Here is a 12,811-nt window from a genome sequence, read left to right as displayed (position 1 = left end):
GGAATATATATTTACCTTATCTATAAACTCAGCTCTAAAAATCAAACATGGAACTTTTGTAAGTCATTTTTTGCAGTTTTGTGAGTCAGCTCAGGCCTTCAGTAGTCCCACACTAAGATATTCACAAACATCCATTCCCATGGCGGGATTCAAACCTGCAGCCTGTTGGTTAGAGAGAGTGGGTGTTCTAACTGCTTGGCCAATCAGGCCAGGATTAAGCTACTTTATTAATTTTTCAAAATGATCACTTCAGCATTCAGAATATCTTAATCTTCAGTGTTATATATCTTATCTTATCTTATCTCCAGCCAAAGGGTTGCGGGTTCGAATCCCACCGTGGGCATGGATGTTTGTGACTGTCTGTGGAAATACTAGTGGTGGTGGTCGGCGGTAGATGAACGTAGTTGTAGTTGGTGGATTGAGTGGTGGAGATGGAGAATTGTGGAGTAGGTGCCCTCCCTCGATGAGTCTTTGGACTCCCTGGAAGTGCTATGTAATAATAATATCACCTTTATAATAATCTTGGATTCCTTATGTGGGTTTTTCTTCCATTTCTATCATTATTTAAAGTACTTTTCCACTGTCATGATGTTTAGTTCTTGTATTCTTTCTGAAATCTTCTCGTGACTTTTGTTTACTACTTTAACATGTAACTTAGCTTTCTTACATTTTTCTTTATATTCTCTAAGAGTGTACTCTTAGAGAATGTAAAGAAAAATGTAGGAAACCTTTAACTCTTAGAGAATATAAATTCTCTAAGAGTTAAAGAAGCAATATTAACTACACAATTTTTGTATTGCTCTTTTAACTTTCTACATCTGCTGTGGAGTTATTCTTGGAATCAATTTCCCAACATCCCAAATCAGTCTTCTGATTTTGTTTTGATGTGGTGGTTCCTATTTTAAAACTATTTTAGATTTCTCTTCAACAACATTAGTATATCCTGAGTTCATTAGATATACATTTGGGAATTGTTAGACTTTTTTGCAGCATTAGTACACAATTTCAATCCTGCTCACTGTTAGGTTTTTGGTCACTTCTTATTTCAAATCTTTTGGACATCACTATCAGTCTTGTTTTATGTATCTTCTCTGTATGTGTTTGTGTTCTCTCATTGCAAGATGGTGTTAATAATGACTACAATGTCCTAATCAAAATTATATCTTGCACTTATTAGTATTAGCTCTTTTCCAGAACATTTCAGTGGATTAATTTCCTACTCTACTCTGCTATTAGATTTTAAACAAGAACCAACCTCCTCCCTATTTGCCAGCTTGAAAAATTTTTCTGCTTGTTTCCTACTTTTACTCTCAGTGAAACTGCAGGTAAAATAAGTCTTTGTCCTGTTTTTTCCTTTTGAAATGTGTGCACATCAATCTGTTTGAAATTGACTCAAGTTGAAGAAAGTGATCATATTTAGTGTTGAATGCACTGCTTCCTTCCTTGCCCTATTTGCTATTATATCAGCATGGTATTTTCATAATTTTTTTACTTTGTCTCTTTTCCATTAATACTTCATATGTTGATGATGCCTATTCTTAGTTCTTTTGTTGTTCCAATAGTTGACTTTCACTGATTGCCAGGTGGAAGCAACATAAAATGGCAGCCTATCCATGTTTATGCAGCTTCTGAATGAATATCAGTAATGAGGCATGCAGCAGAAAGGTGTTGATCAAACATTAATTCCCCAGTCCCAACTGGTCTTTCACATTCCGAAATGAACAAATGGAAACTGAGTATCAAGAAGTTTAAAGTGCTTTGCATTGCATTAAGATTTTTAAATGACAATGGAAAAAAAGATGTATTCTATTTAAATTGCTGAAGTTTTTTCACTTGGCTATGCTACCAATTATATATTTGGTTTAATCTTTTATCCAAGTGTAAGCAAACAAAGTTTGCGGCTGAAGTATTTTCAGGTGCATAATAATACGGTGGTACATCAGTTGGCAACTCGTATAGGTGAATATGACCTCTCCATTGCTTTTTCCTTAGTATCACCACTCCAGGTCTGCCTCCCACTGATGAGACCTCAATAAAGGTCGAAACCGGTCTAGGTAGTGGCCCTTCCCTTAATGCATAGCATTATACATGTCCGCAAGGGATGAGAACTTATACCACCTTTACCATAAGTTTCCCTGAAAATACTTCAGGGAAACTCATGGTAAAGGCAGTATAAGTTCTCATCCTGAAAATACTTCAGGTGCAAACTTTGTTTGCTCATACTTGGATAAAGGATTAAACCAAATATATAAATGTATTCTATTTGGCATTTATATATGAATGGAAGAAGAGAAGAAAGATAATTAGCAGGAAGAAAAGATATCAGAAATCCAATATAATGCAGTTCTAAAAGGAGCATTGATGTTGCTTTCACAGGTATATCAAGAAAAAAAGCCTTCAGTTCTTAAACTTTCTTCACACGTGTAGTTATTGACCAAAAAAAAATAATTAAAGGTTTAAAAATTTTAACTCTAAATTGTTAGTCAACTTAATAATTGTAGTTTTATCCCTTACTTCACTTCTTTCTATTTGTCAATATAAAATGTTATATTTATCTTCATGTTTTTGCAGCACGTTTTTCCATCCATCACTTTCTTGGAAGATAAACTTGAATACAAATCATATGATGGTAACAGTTTTAGTAGGCCTATTTCAAAGATTAAGTTAATTTTAAACAGGTGATGACATTTTTTCTCCAGTCAAACAGATAACACAGTTTCCAAAAATACACATAAGAGTTTGTGGACATTAGCATTGACTGTCTTATCTTACTTAAGTTGACTTTCAATGAACTCATCAGTATCATGAGTAGATATTATGATAATATGATGAAGATGGTTACTGTTGAAACAATTGGGATCATCTTTTCAAATGAAAAAAAAAATACACTCCAGATTCATTGTTATCACTACACACCAACATAAGGTTCATTGAATTCATCCACAGTTTTAATTTATATATTCTAGTAATAAGCCTCCTGATCATATATATGAAATGCCATTTGAGGGAAAGTAAAATTAAATTTTTATGTATCACAAAACAGAAATGTTTCTTTGACCTAATTTCCATTAATTAAATTTCAGGTTGTAATGAAATGTTCATGTGGAAATCTGTCAGAACTTGCCACTTGTGCTGATAATAATAAAGCTTTTCGACAAATATCTGCTTCTTTGCTGGCTACAAAAATGCAAGATATTCAAGCTGGACAATCCGTAAGCCTTAATGATGTATTTGGAAACAGAAAAAAACTGAACAAGTAAGATTTATCTCCCAGTAATGTTTTGTATTTGACCACCCATGTACAGTTAATTCTAACTCTCACTATAGCAAGCTGATGAGGAACAAAGAAATTGCTTTAGTAGATTTACTATAGCGAATTTTCTTTAGTACAGTATTGATGCCATGGTGCTTTGTTTATAACTTTTCATAAGCTTGTAATTCAGTGCTTGCTGTGATGAGAGGTTGGCTGCACAATGTTTCTCCTGAAAACAAAAATTTAATTTGTAAGTTTAGTATAGTGAAAGTAGTCATGATAATTATTATATGATGTTCACATTAAATAACATTTACATTTTTTTGCAACTGTTATTTAATGTGAACATCATATAATAATTATTATTAATAAATAACATTTACTTTTTTGCAACAGGGTGCTTAAAGATCAAAGCTGTATAACTGAGAGGAGACTTCCACATAGCCTTTAAAGGAATAGGGAGAAAAGACCAGGGCTTCTGACGTAATGTCCAATCCTCACTTTTTCATGGTGTACCTTGTTGGATCCTACTTTCTACTCTGATGTGTATTCTAGTTGTTGATTGACTCCTCATTCGAACACAGAGAATATTTATTTTTAACTGCGCCACTCTATGTTCAAATTTGCATGAGCAACGTTGAGGAATCAACCAATCTATGTTATTACTAACTTAATTTTAGGCCAAAGTTCTCTTTATTATATGGGGTTCCTGCTAAGATTCGAATTATTTTAATGAGTGGTGCAATGAAAAAATCAGGCAAATACAAGATTCCATTCAAATAAAATTATTTAATGCAGTGTCACATAAATTTACATCAAAACAAAGATTTCTAGTTGGGAACATACAGTTAAACAATAATTAAGTTTTCATTGAGATACTAGCAAACTACTCAGCTGAGTATAATAATTAAGATTAGAACTTATGCTTACAGATTATATTCTTCTTATTATATTTCCATTTCTCTTTATTCAGAATCCAACAACCTGTTAGGTATCTTCCTGAACGAATTTGAATGGGCTGCCAATTTGAGATTATCCAACCAAATTTGTATTCTTATTGGCTTAAACCATGAATAAAATGATGGTACACCATGACACAATTTCATGCCGGGTGAGGCATCACACAGTTAAACAAGGCCCCTGTTGTTTTTGCCAGGGAACTAGGGCAAACTGTGAAAAGTCTGCTGCTGGGACAAATCCAAAAACACACCCAACTCAACATCACAGAGTTCAAGATCAGTACTGTCAACATGAGAACCCTGAATGGCAAAGAAATGTAGCTGGCTAAGGAGTTGGATAAGTACCAGATTGACATAATAGGGGTGACTGAAACAAAAAAAGACAAAAACTGGTGAGATCTTTCTGAGCAATAAATACAAAATGTTATATTCGGGCAATGACAATCAAGGAAAAGGAGTAGCAGCCATAGTATTCAACAATACTATGGCTACTACTCCTTAATATTCAACAATAAATAGGAGGCTAATCTTCTTGAATGGCAGGCAATTTCAAGTAGTGATGTGGTCAAATATCAGAATGGGGAACTGGATGATGAGACTTTATTTGTGCCTATGGTCCCACAGAAGGTTATACTAAGGTAGAAGTTGAGGAATTTTTTGAGACTTTAAAGAAAGCAACACACAATGAAAAAGGAAAAGTTGGTCCTTGTTAGGTATCTAAATAGCAGAGTAGGAAATGATTGTCAGACATACAAAAATATTTTGGGAAAATTTGGAGAAAAGAGCAAAGCTAATAATAATGGCAAACACCTGTTGGTTTTCTGCTCAGGACATGGACTGGTTATTACTAACACCATTTTCCAACATAAAAATGTGCACAAATTCACATTGAGAGAAGAGGCAAGGAATAAGTCTCATTGACTATGTTATTGTTGATAGTGATGTTTTCTCCCTGGTGCAGGACACTAGAGTGTACAGAGGATTTGAAATTGGAAGTGAACACCATTTGGTCTTGAGCCAGATAAAATTGAATTTCATATTGAAAAAAAAAAGCCTGTAAGAAAGTTTTAAACGAATCAAAGTTGAGCACCTCTCTCAGATGTGAACCGTAGACTTCTTCTTCTGCAGGTTCTCCCACTTAAGTGGGGGCACTGTTGATAATGAGTCTCCTCCACACCTTCCTGTCTTGGGCTGTCACCACATCCAAGTTCTTCATCCTCAAGTCCTCTTCTACCAGCTCCCTCCATCTCTTCTTTGGCCACCCATGCTTCCGCCTTCCTTGCACATCCATCTGCATGACCCTTCTTCCCCCACATTCGTCCTCCCTCCTCATCACATGACCAAACCATCTCAACCTTGCCTCCTGTATTTTCGCTCCTAAGTTCATAACTTTCACTGTTCCCCTGACATAGTCATTTCTCAGAAGATCCTTTCTGGTCACACCACACATCCACTTAAGCATTCTCATCTCTGCTACTTCCATCCTGCTGATGTTATTTTTCCTCAGGGCCACAGTTTCGTGAGCATATGTTATAGCTGGCCTCACTACTGTTCTATAGATTTTGCCTTTCAGATTGATCAGCACCCTCTTATTGCATAACACTCCAGCCATCTCCCTCCAGTTCCTCCAACCCGCTTGTATCCTGCATCCCACTTCCTTCTTAGCTCCTCCATCTTCTTCCACTGTTGAACTTAAGTATCTAAAGTCTCTTACCTTCCTGATGACATTTCCTTCCAGCATTAGATCTGTCTCCTGTCTGCCACCCACTGTGCAATACATATACATCATAACCGTAGACTAAAATACACGAACATTATTCAAGAAAGAATGAAAGATTTTGAGAACAGGAACCAAACCTTGGTGATTCATTTGCAAATCCTGAAGAAAACATTGATTAATTCAGCCAGAGAGGCATGTGGTGAGGTTGTGTACAAGGATAGAAAATCAGAATTCTATGGTGGACACAAGAAGTTAAAGAGGCATTGAAGGAAAAGAAGAAAGCATATCAAAAGTTCCTGGCAAATAAGCCACTTATCCTCTTAGAGAATACAGAGGCAAATGTAAGAAAGCTAAACACTGTGTTAAAACTGTGTAGCTAAGTGAAAGTCATGAAAAGACTTTGGTAAGAACATAAAAAATAATTATCAATAAGGTGGCAAGATATTTTGGAGGTTGTTGAAAAAGATCAGAAATGGAGGAAAGAGTGCTGTAAAAGGAATTAGAAATGATAAAGGTGGCATGAAAACTAGAGAAAAAGATATCCTTGATGTATGGACTAATTACTCTGAAAAACTGCTAAATGAAACGATCAGTCACAACACAGTGGTAAAAAACACTCAAAAGCCATGCAATCAGGAATATATATCAATACTTGAAGTAGAAGCCTAAAATGTGGTAAGGCAGCAGGAGTAAATGATATTCAACCAGAAACTCAAGAATGGAGGTGTAATAGTCTTATAGTGACTGCACTGCATAGTTCAGAAGGCCTGGACAGAAGAACAAATTCCAGTTGATTGGAGTAGAGTTCTCATAGTACCCATATATAAAAAGGGAAATAAAACTGAATGTGAGAATTACACAGGTATTTCTTACTGAGTTTCGTGGCAAGATTTATGCAAGTATACTTGAGAAACAGTTGAGAAGGATTGTGGAAGGGAAGCTTGGTGAAGAATAAGCTGGAATCATGTCAAATAGAGGCTGTCAGGATCAGATTTTTACTTTACGAAAAATAGTTGAGAAATCATTGGAATATAACTAAGATGTGTATTTAAGTTTTGTAGATCTGAAAAAGTTTTTCTCTTGGCATATGACAAGGTGTCGAGAAAAGCTGTTTAAAATGCTACGGGGAATTATATCAAGATACTTAGTCTTTATTTGAGTTGTAAGTCAGCAGTTAGAATTGAAACAAGTACAGGAAGATGGTTTGATGTTAAATCTGGTGTCAGACAAGGAGATACATTATCCCCTCTGTTGTTCATTATCTATATGGATCACATTAATAAGGAAAGCAGTATTAAACCTATTAGACTAAATTGAATAACTGTTGTAAGAGAATTGGTATGAAGGTCAGCAATAACAAGACAAAGACAATGAAAATAGGCAGAAGCATTAAAAATATCAACTGCATTGTGAATGGAGAACCTATAGAAGTAGTAAAACATTTCAGCTACTTAGGCACAATTTTTAGTGAAGATGGTAAATTAAATATGGAAATAGACAACAGAATCAACAAAACCGGTATGGTAGAAATCAACTGAATAATTTATATGGAATAAGAGACAAATTAGTCAGAACACTAAATTAGCTCTATACAAGACAGTATCCAAATCTGAGAGCTGGGTTAGAAATAAAACACTTGACCAAAGACTAGAGATCACAGATATGAGAGTCTTGAGAAAGATTAGGGGTGTGAACAGATGGCATCAGTGGCAATATTATATTATCTTGTAACACGTACATCGGCACTTGCAGTGTGCCCATTATTGATATTATTATTGTCAAAATTAATGTAATGCATCTATAATTTTGATGTACTTAACTAGATTCTGATAGTTGTGTTACTTTGAATCATTTTTATTGTAATTTTAAATTATTAAGTGTTGAGATATTTATTGTGTTTTGTAAAGGCATTCTCTTTATGCTAACGGACACCTGTCAGCCATTATATGTAACCTCTTGCTTGCCATTTACATGGAGTTCTCATACTCGTCAAGGAGTTTGATGGGTGATTGATAGCTGACAGAGAGAGCATTTGGTATCAGGGTAAAAAAAAAAATCAAGAGAGGGCTAAAGGACATTTGAGAACAGCAACCAGAGAATTTTGTTCTTAGGAAGTTTTTAAGTTTTATATGACAGTCAGGAGAACATTAATAGATTCCAAAAAGGAATCATAGAACTGTGAGTCTTTAAACTGTGGAGGAGTTGAGACTGTCAACAAGTATTTAGTAAATAAAAGAAAATATTTCATTCGGTGTTCTAATTGAATGTTTGAAGAAACACTAAATGGAAAATTTCATCATCTGTCTTATGGACACTGGGTTATTATGGAAAAGCAATTGGTAAAATTTGAAACTTTCAAGTGGCTTAACATGAAGAGCTCGATTTAAATATGTTGTTTATGAAGTAGTCGTAGAAAGTTCTTTCTCTGGTACAAAAAAATTAGTAAATTGCACATCAAATAGAACTGCAAGAGGTAAGGATATTTATACTTCAGTGAGACAGGAGGAGTAATATTATATGCTACATAAGGCAATAAGAAAGGAGGATCCCATGGAAAAGAAGAAAATTTTTATATTTTCAGAAAAGGTCTAACAAGGAAACTGACTCTGAACATTTTTGTTGTTGTGAAAATAAGATGTTTAGTCTGGAAGACTAAATATTAAATATATGTCAAACAATCCAATAATAGAATGAGTGAATTTAATATTGTTGGATAAGAAAATCTTTGAAGTGTTGATTTATTTTAGAAGGCCTTGGAACTAGTTATTTTTGTAGTTATGTAATTTTATTTAAAGTGTATATATTGTTTTAGTTTCATTAAATGTATATGTTTTTTATTTTGGTCTTGAGTCAGCGATTTTCCAGATTCTAAAAGAAATAGTTAAAAGTCATTGCACCAATCGGAATTGAACCCTTGTGTAATTAATAAACACTCGGAGTAAAAAATCTCTTTATAGAGATGAACTCTAAACAATATTAAAAATGAAGATAGTAGGAAAGAACTTGACATTGTTTGCTTCCAGGAATGTGTTAGCAGAGCTAATCTCAGGTATGGTTACTTAAACAAAACAAGTGTTCTCTGCGAAGTTGGCAGGAAAGAGATCCAGAGCAAGAGCAAAATATAGGTGGATTGATACAGTAAAAAGTGCCTTAAAAGACAGAAATATAAGATCTGATGATGTTGGAGTCTTGACAGGTAATAGATTGATTTGGAGGAAAATTGTAGATAGGAAGTTAGTAATGATGTAAGTTCTATCATGTAGTACTATCATATCCTCTACACTCCCTTGAGGATACCTATCAGGAATATGATTAAGATGTTTTTTTTGTTTTTTTTCAATGAATCAGGGCACATGATTATTGTTAGTGCCATTTTTATCCCATTTTTCTAATTGCACTATTTGTTGACAGATATATTACACAGACTGCAAATGTTTCTGCTCTTATGCAGCAATACAATAATATCACTTGTTTTTCTTGCATTGCAGTATAGTGGCTGTTGAGGAGTGTGTTTTTTACCTCGGCAAGCGAGTTACTTTCGCCCTGATGTGAATATGTTTGAACTTCTTTTCATGTGCAAAGTATATGTGAAACTTGATTAATTCCTTTTTTTGTAAAGTAAAATCAGGGGTGTGAGTTATATGAAAGGGCAAGTTATATTCAAGTAAATACTGTACTTTGCATAGAAGTAGTTAAAAAGAAAGGTTAAAAAAAAAGTGTTAATATGTGAATTTCTGTAGTTGTGTGTGGTAGCTGAATCAGTATATTTCAACAGTTACGCCACAAATAATGGAAATATTGGCACTCAATTAAATCATTTATATCCATACAAACATTTTATCAGTTTTTTTTTTTAAATGACCATCTATCCATAAAAGGTTGAAACTATGGCATGCATACACTAGTACTGTGGGAGAGTTGAAAGGTTAAATAAACTAGACAAAACATTTTTTTTTTCTGGCTTCTGGAAATCATGCTGACCCAGATATTAGATCATGAGATGCAGTTTTGCTTATTATCAGATTTCCATGGAGTCATAGCAGGACGTCTTCACAGAGCCATGCTGCCTCTCGTTGAGTATCATATTGTTATTCAGTTAAGTCAATGTCACTGATTCCTCAATTCTCTCTTTGACTAATGTTTTCACTACTTTTACCACCTCTCTTGAGATACAAATTGGTCTATAATTTGCTGCTGCAGTCTAATTAGTGCCTTCCTCATCAAAAAGAATTATTTTGTCCTCTTTCCACTTCACTAAGGACTTTGCCAGAGCTGAGACTTAAATTAAGCAACCTAGTTACAGGCATTACCCTTGTACATTCTTGTAAAATGCGAGCTGATATCCCATCTAATCTATGCTTTATTTACATTAATATTCTGCAATATCCTAAGTATCTCCAATTCTTCAATCTCTGTTCTTCATTCATTCATTTTGTATGGTGATTCAATGGCCATGAGCCCCTTTTATGGGGAGGTATGGCACCATCTCAATCCTCCCTATTTTTATCCAGGCTCAGGACTGGCTTATGTATTCCTGACTGTATCCGTGTGTGTTCATGGGGCCGGTTCGTCTGCTTGCGGGATGAAAAACCCCAGATAAACTGGGGGGAAAACCCTGCTGTCCATGCCCAAGACTGGCTAACTTGGCTATAGCTGAGGAAGATCCTTAAGCTCCTCACGTTGTCGACAGGAATCGAATCTAAGACACTCCTTTCCCAGCCATATGGTTGCAAAGCGCATAGCCACTAGGCTAACCACGCAGACTAAATCTTTTTTCTAATGTTTGACTATGATATCTTCCTTTCTGTTGTTGGCAGTTTAACTCTGGAGGAATGGAATCTCGCATACCTAATGAAATGTTGATGCTATTTATCGAAAAATATCGACACTGATCTAGGTAGAGTTCATGCATAATTTCACTGCGGAAGATCAAGAATGAAAATTTTGATAAGTTGAACTCACTTTTCAATTGATCAGTTAAGTTAATGCTAGTTGAATTTGAACACCACTAAAATATGCTGATTTTAAGCTCAAGATATTGACTTTACTTTGATTCCATCACATGCATGCACTTTTTAATGTCGCTTTCTTCAGTATTTTGGCCTATCAAGAAGTATCATTGACATGCTTTGTGGTCCATGTTAAACATTAAACTTTCAAAATCAGTAACAGATTGTCATCATGAATGCTCATCCCTGGTGTTAGGTACTTGCAAAACTTTTTTTTTAGCCCTCAGAATTTTCTTTATAGCACTCTCGTGTAACTAGAATATATAGCACTGTCATGCAACTAGACTCCATCACATTGAACTAAGTTACAAATTCTTTCACTCATTTGCCTTTGTTTCATGATTTAAACATGCTTTATAAATTGATTCTTATAATAACACTGCACCATATCTATAATTTCCTGGTCCAAGGAATTATATCACATGGAGGTGGCAGATTTTCTTCCTGTAAACTTGGCTTTTTCATCTTGCAAAGACATGCAAACCACCTAGAACCCACACAATTGACAGACAAAAATATACTCTGACCTCGTAGACAGCAAGAAATATCAAGAAATTCGAAAAATTCCCGAAGATATAGCCTATTATTCAAAGCGGTGTGCAGATCAGAATTGGAGCGCTCACCACTCTCGCTTGTTAGTAAACGTCCTTTATAAATCGGCACAGCTATTTCATTGAAATGAGCAACTGGCTGAATTGCTGAGTCGAGATTTGGATACACAATTTTTTTCTTATTCTTCTTATAACTAGAAGTCTGAACTAAACAAAAATAGCAATCATCTACGTGATTTTTAGGTTCATGCCAAATCATTGGAATGCCAAAAGCTAATTTTTGGCATTTTCCCTTGTTCCACTGTCGTAAATTTTCTACACATGACTTACACACTTTATTTGGAGCCCATGACTTGTCCTGATCTGCATTTTTTACATCAAAGTATGCAAAGTACACTTTCTTAACGAAATCAATGATATTTGTCCTTTGACTGGAAACAGTAAAGCTGCCACAAATGTAGCAGAAGGAATCTACACTATTGACACAATTTCGAGTAGTAGACATGATGTATTTTCTTCACTGCCGACTAACATGCAATTAACAAGACAAAAAAAACCAGACTTTATTGAAACGTTATAAGTGCTCATCATACTTTCACGATCGATTAATGATTGACTGATTTCGATCGTTCTTTGTCCGCTATGACGCATATAGCATTCATTTGTTTTAGGCAGTTGTCATCACCTACTTTTCATCACCTAAATGTATTAGGTCGGATATCGGCCTCTCTCGCATTCAAAGCACCAGTACGTGCCATTGCAGGTTCTTACGCATTCGTTTACTAACAAACGAGAGCAGTGAGCACTCCGATTCTGATCTGCGCACCGCTTTGAATAATAGGCTATATCTTCGGGAATTTTTCGAATTTCTTGATAAAAAGTTAGGAACAGATTTTTAAAAGTACATACTTTCAGAAAATAATATTAAAAAATCGATTTTTTTGATCCTCTAAAGTACTGCCTCCTTAAAACTATCAAAAATTTGCAAATTAGCAAAAAGAAAATGCCATAGAGGAAAAACCTGATGTAATAGAGAAAAGAAAAATGGGTTTGATATTTGAAATCAGTGCACCCAAATTAGTAAAAAACAAGTGTCTGATCATAATCAGCAAAAAAATTTTTTTTTTTTTTTTTTTGTTGGCCAGTGTTATGAGTGAGCTACACTTCTGTTTCCCATGGCGGGGAGAGAATGGTTTGATGTTATCTTCACATCTGAAACTTTTTCCCAACCATTGACAGTATGTGATAACAACAAAACTCACAAAAAGAAGGATGACTTGTCTTCTTTGTTTTAGTATTTTTAGGGAAATACTGTATAT

General features: G+C 34.8%; 1 protein-coding gene across 3 annotated transcripts in view; it reads left to right on the top strand.

Moving 5' to 3' along the window:
• The window catches only part of LOC150100074 (transcriptional repressor NF-X1-like), a 222,136-nt gene that overhangs the window by 164,209 nt on the left and 45,116 nt on the right, over positions 1-12,811 (top strand). For all 3 annotated transcript variants that reach the window (XM_090403287.1, XM_090403285.1, XM_090403286.1), the window contains exon 10: positions 3,084-3,256. In XM_090403287.1, coding sequence (XP_090259413.1) covers positions 3,084-3,256 — 173 coding nt within the window. The remainder of the gene's footprint in view (positions 1-3,083; positions 3,257-12,811) is intronic.

This window comes from Typopeltis vanoorti, chromosome 13 (assembly GCF_054136105.1).
Source record: "Typopeltis vanoorti isolate ZY-2024b chromosome 13, IOZ_Tvanoo_1.0, whole genome shotgun sequence".
Lineage (NCBI taxonomy): Eukaryota > Metazoa > Arthropoda > Arachnida > Uropygi > Thelyphonidae > Typopeltis > Typopeltis vanoorti.
The sequence above is the reverse complement of the archived record's forward strand: the minus strand, read 5'-3'. Positions and strand labels throughout refer to the sequence as shown.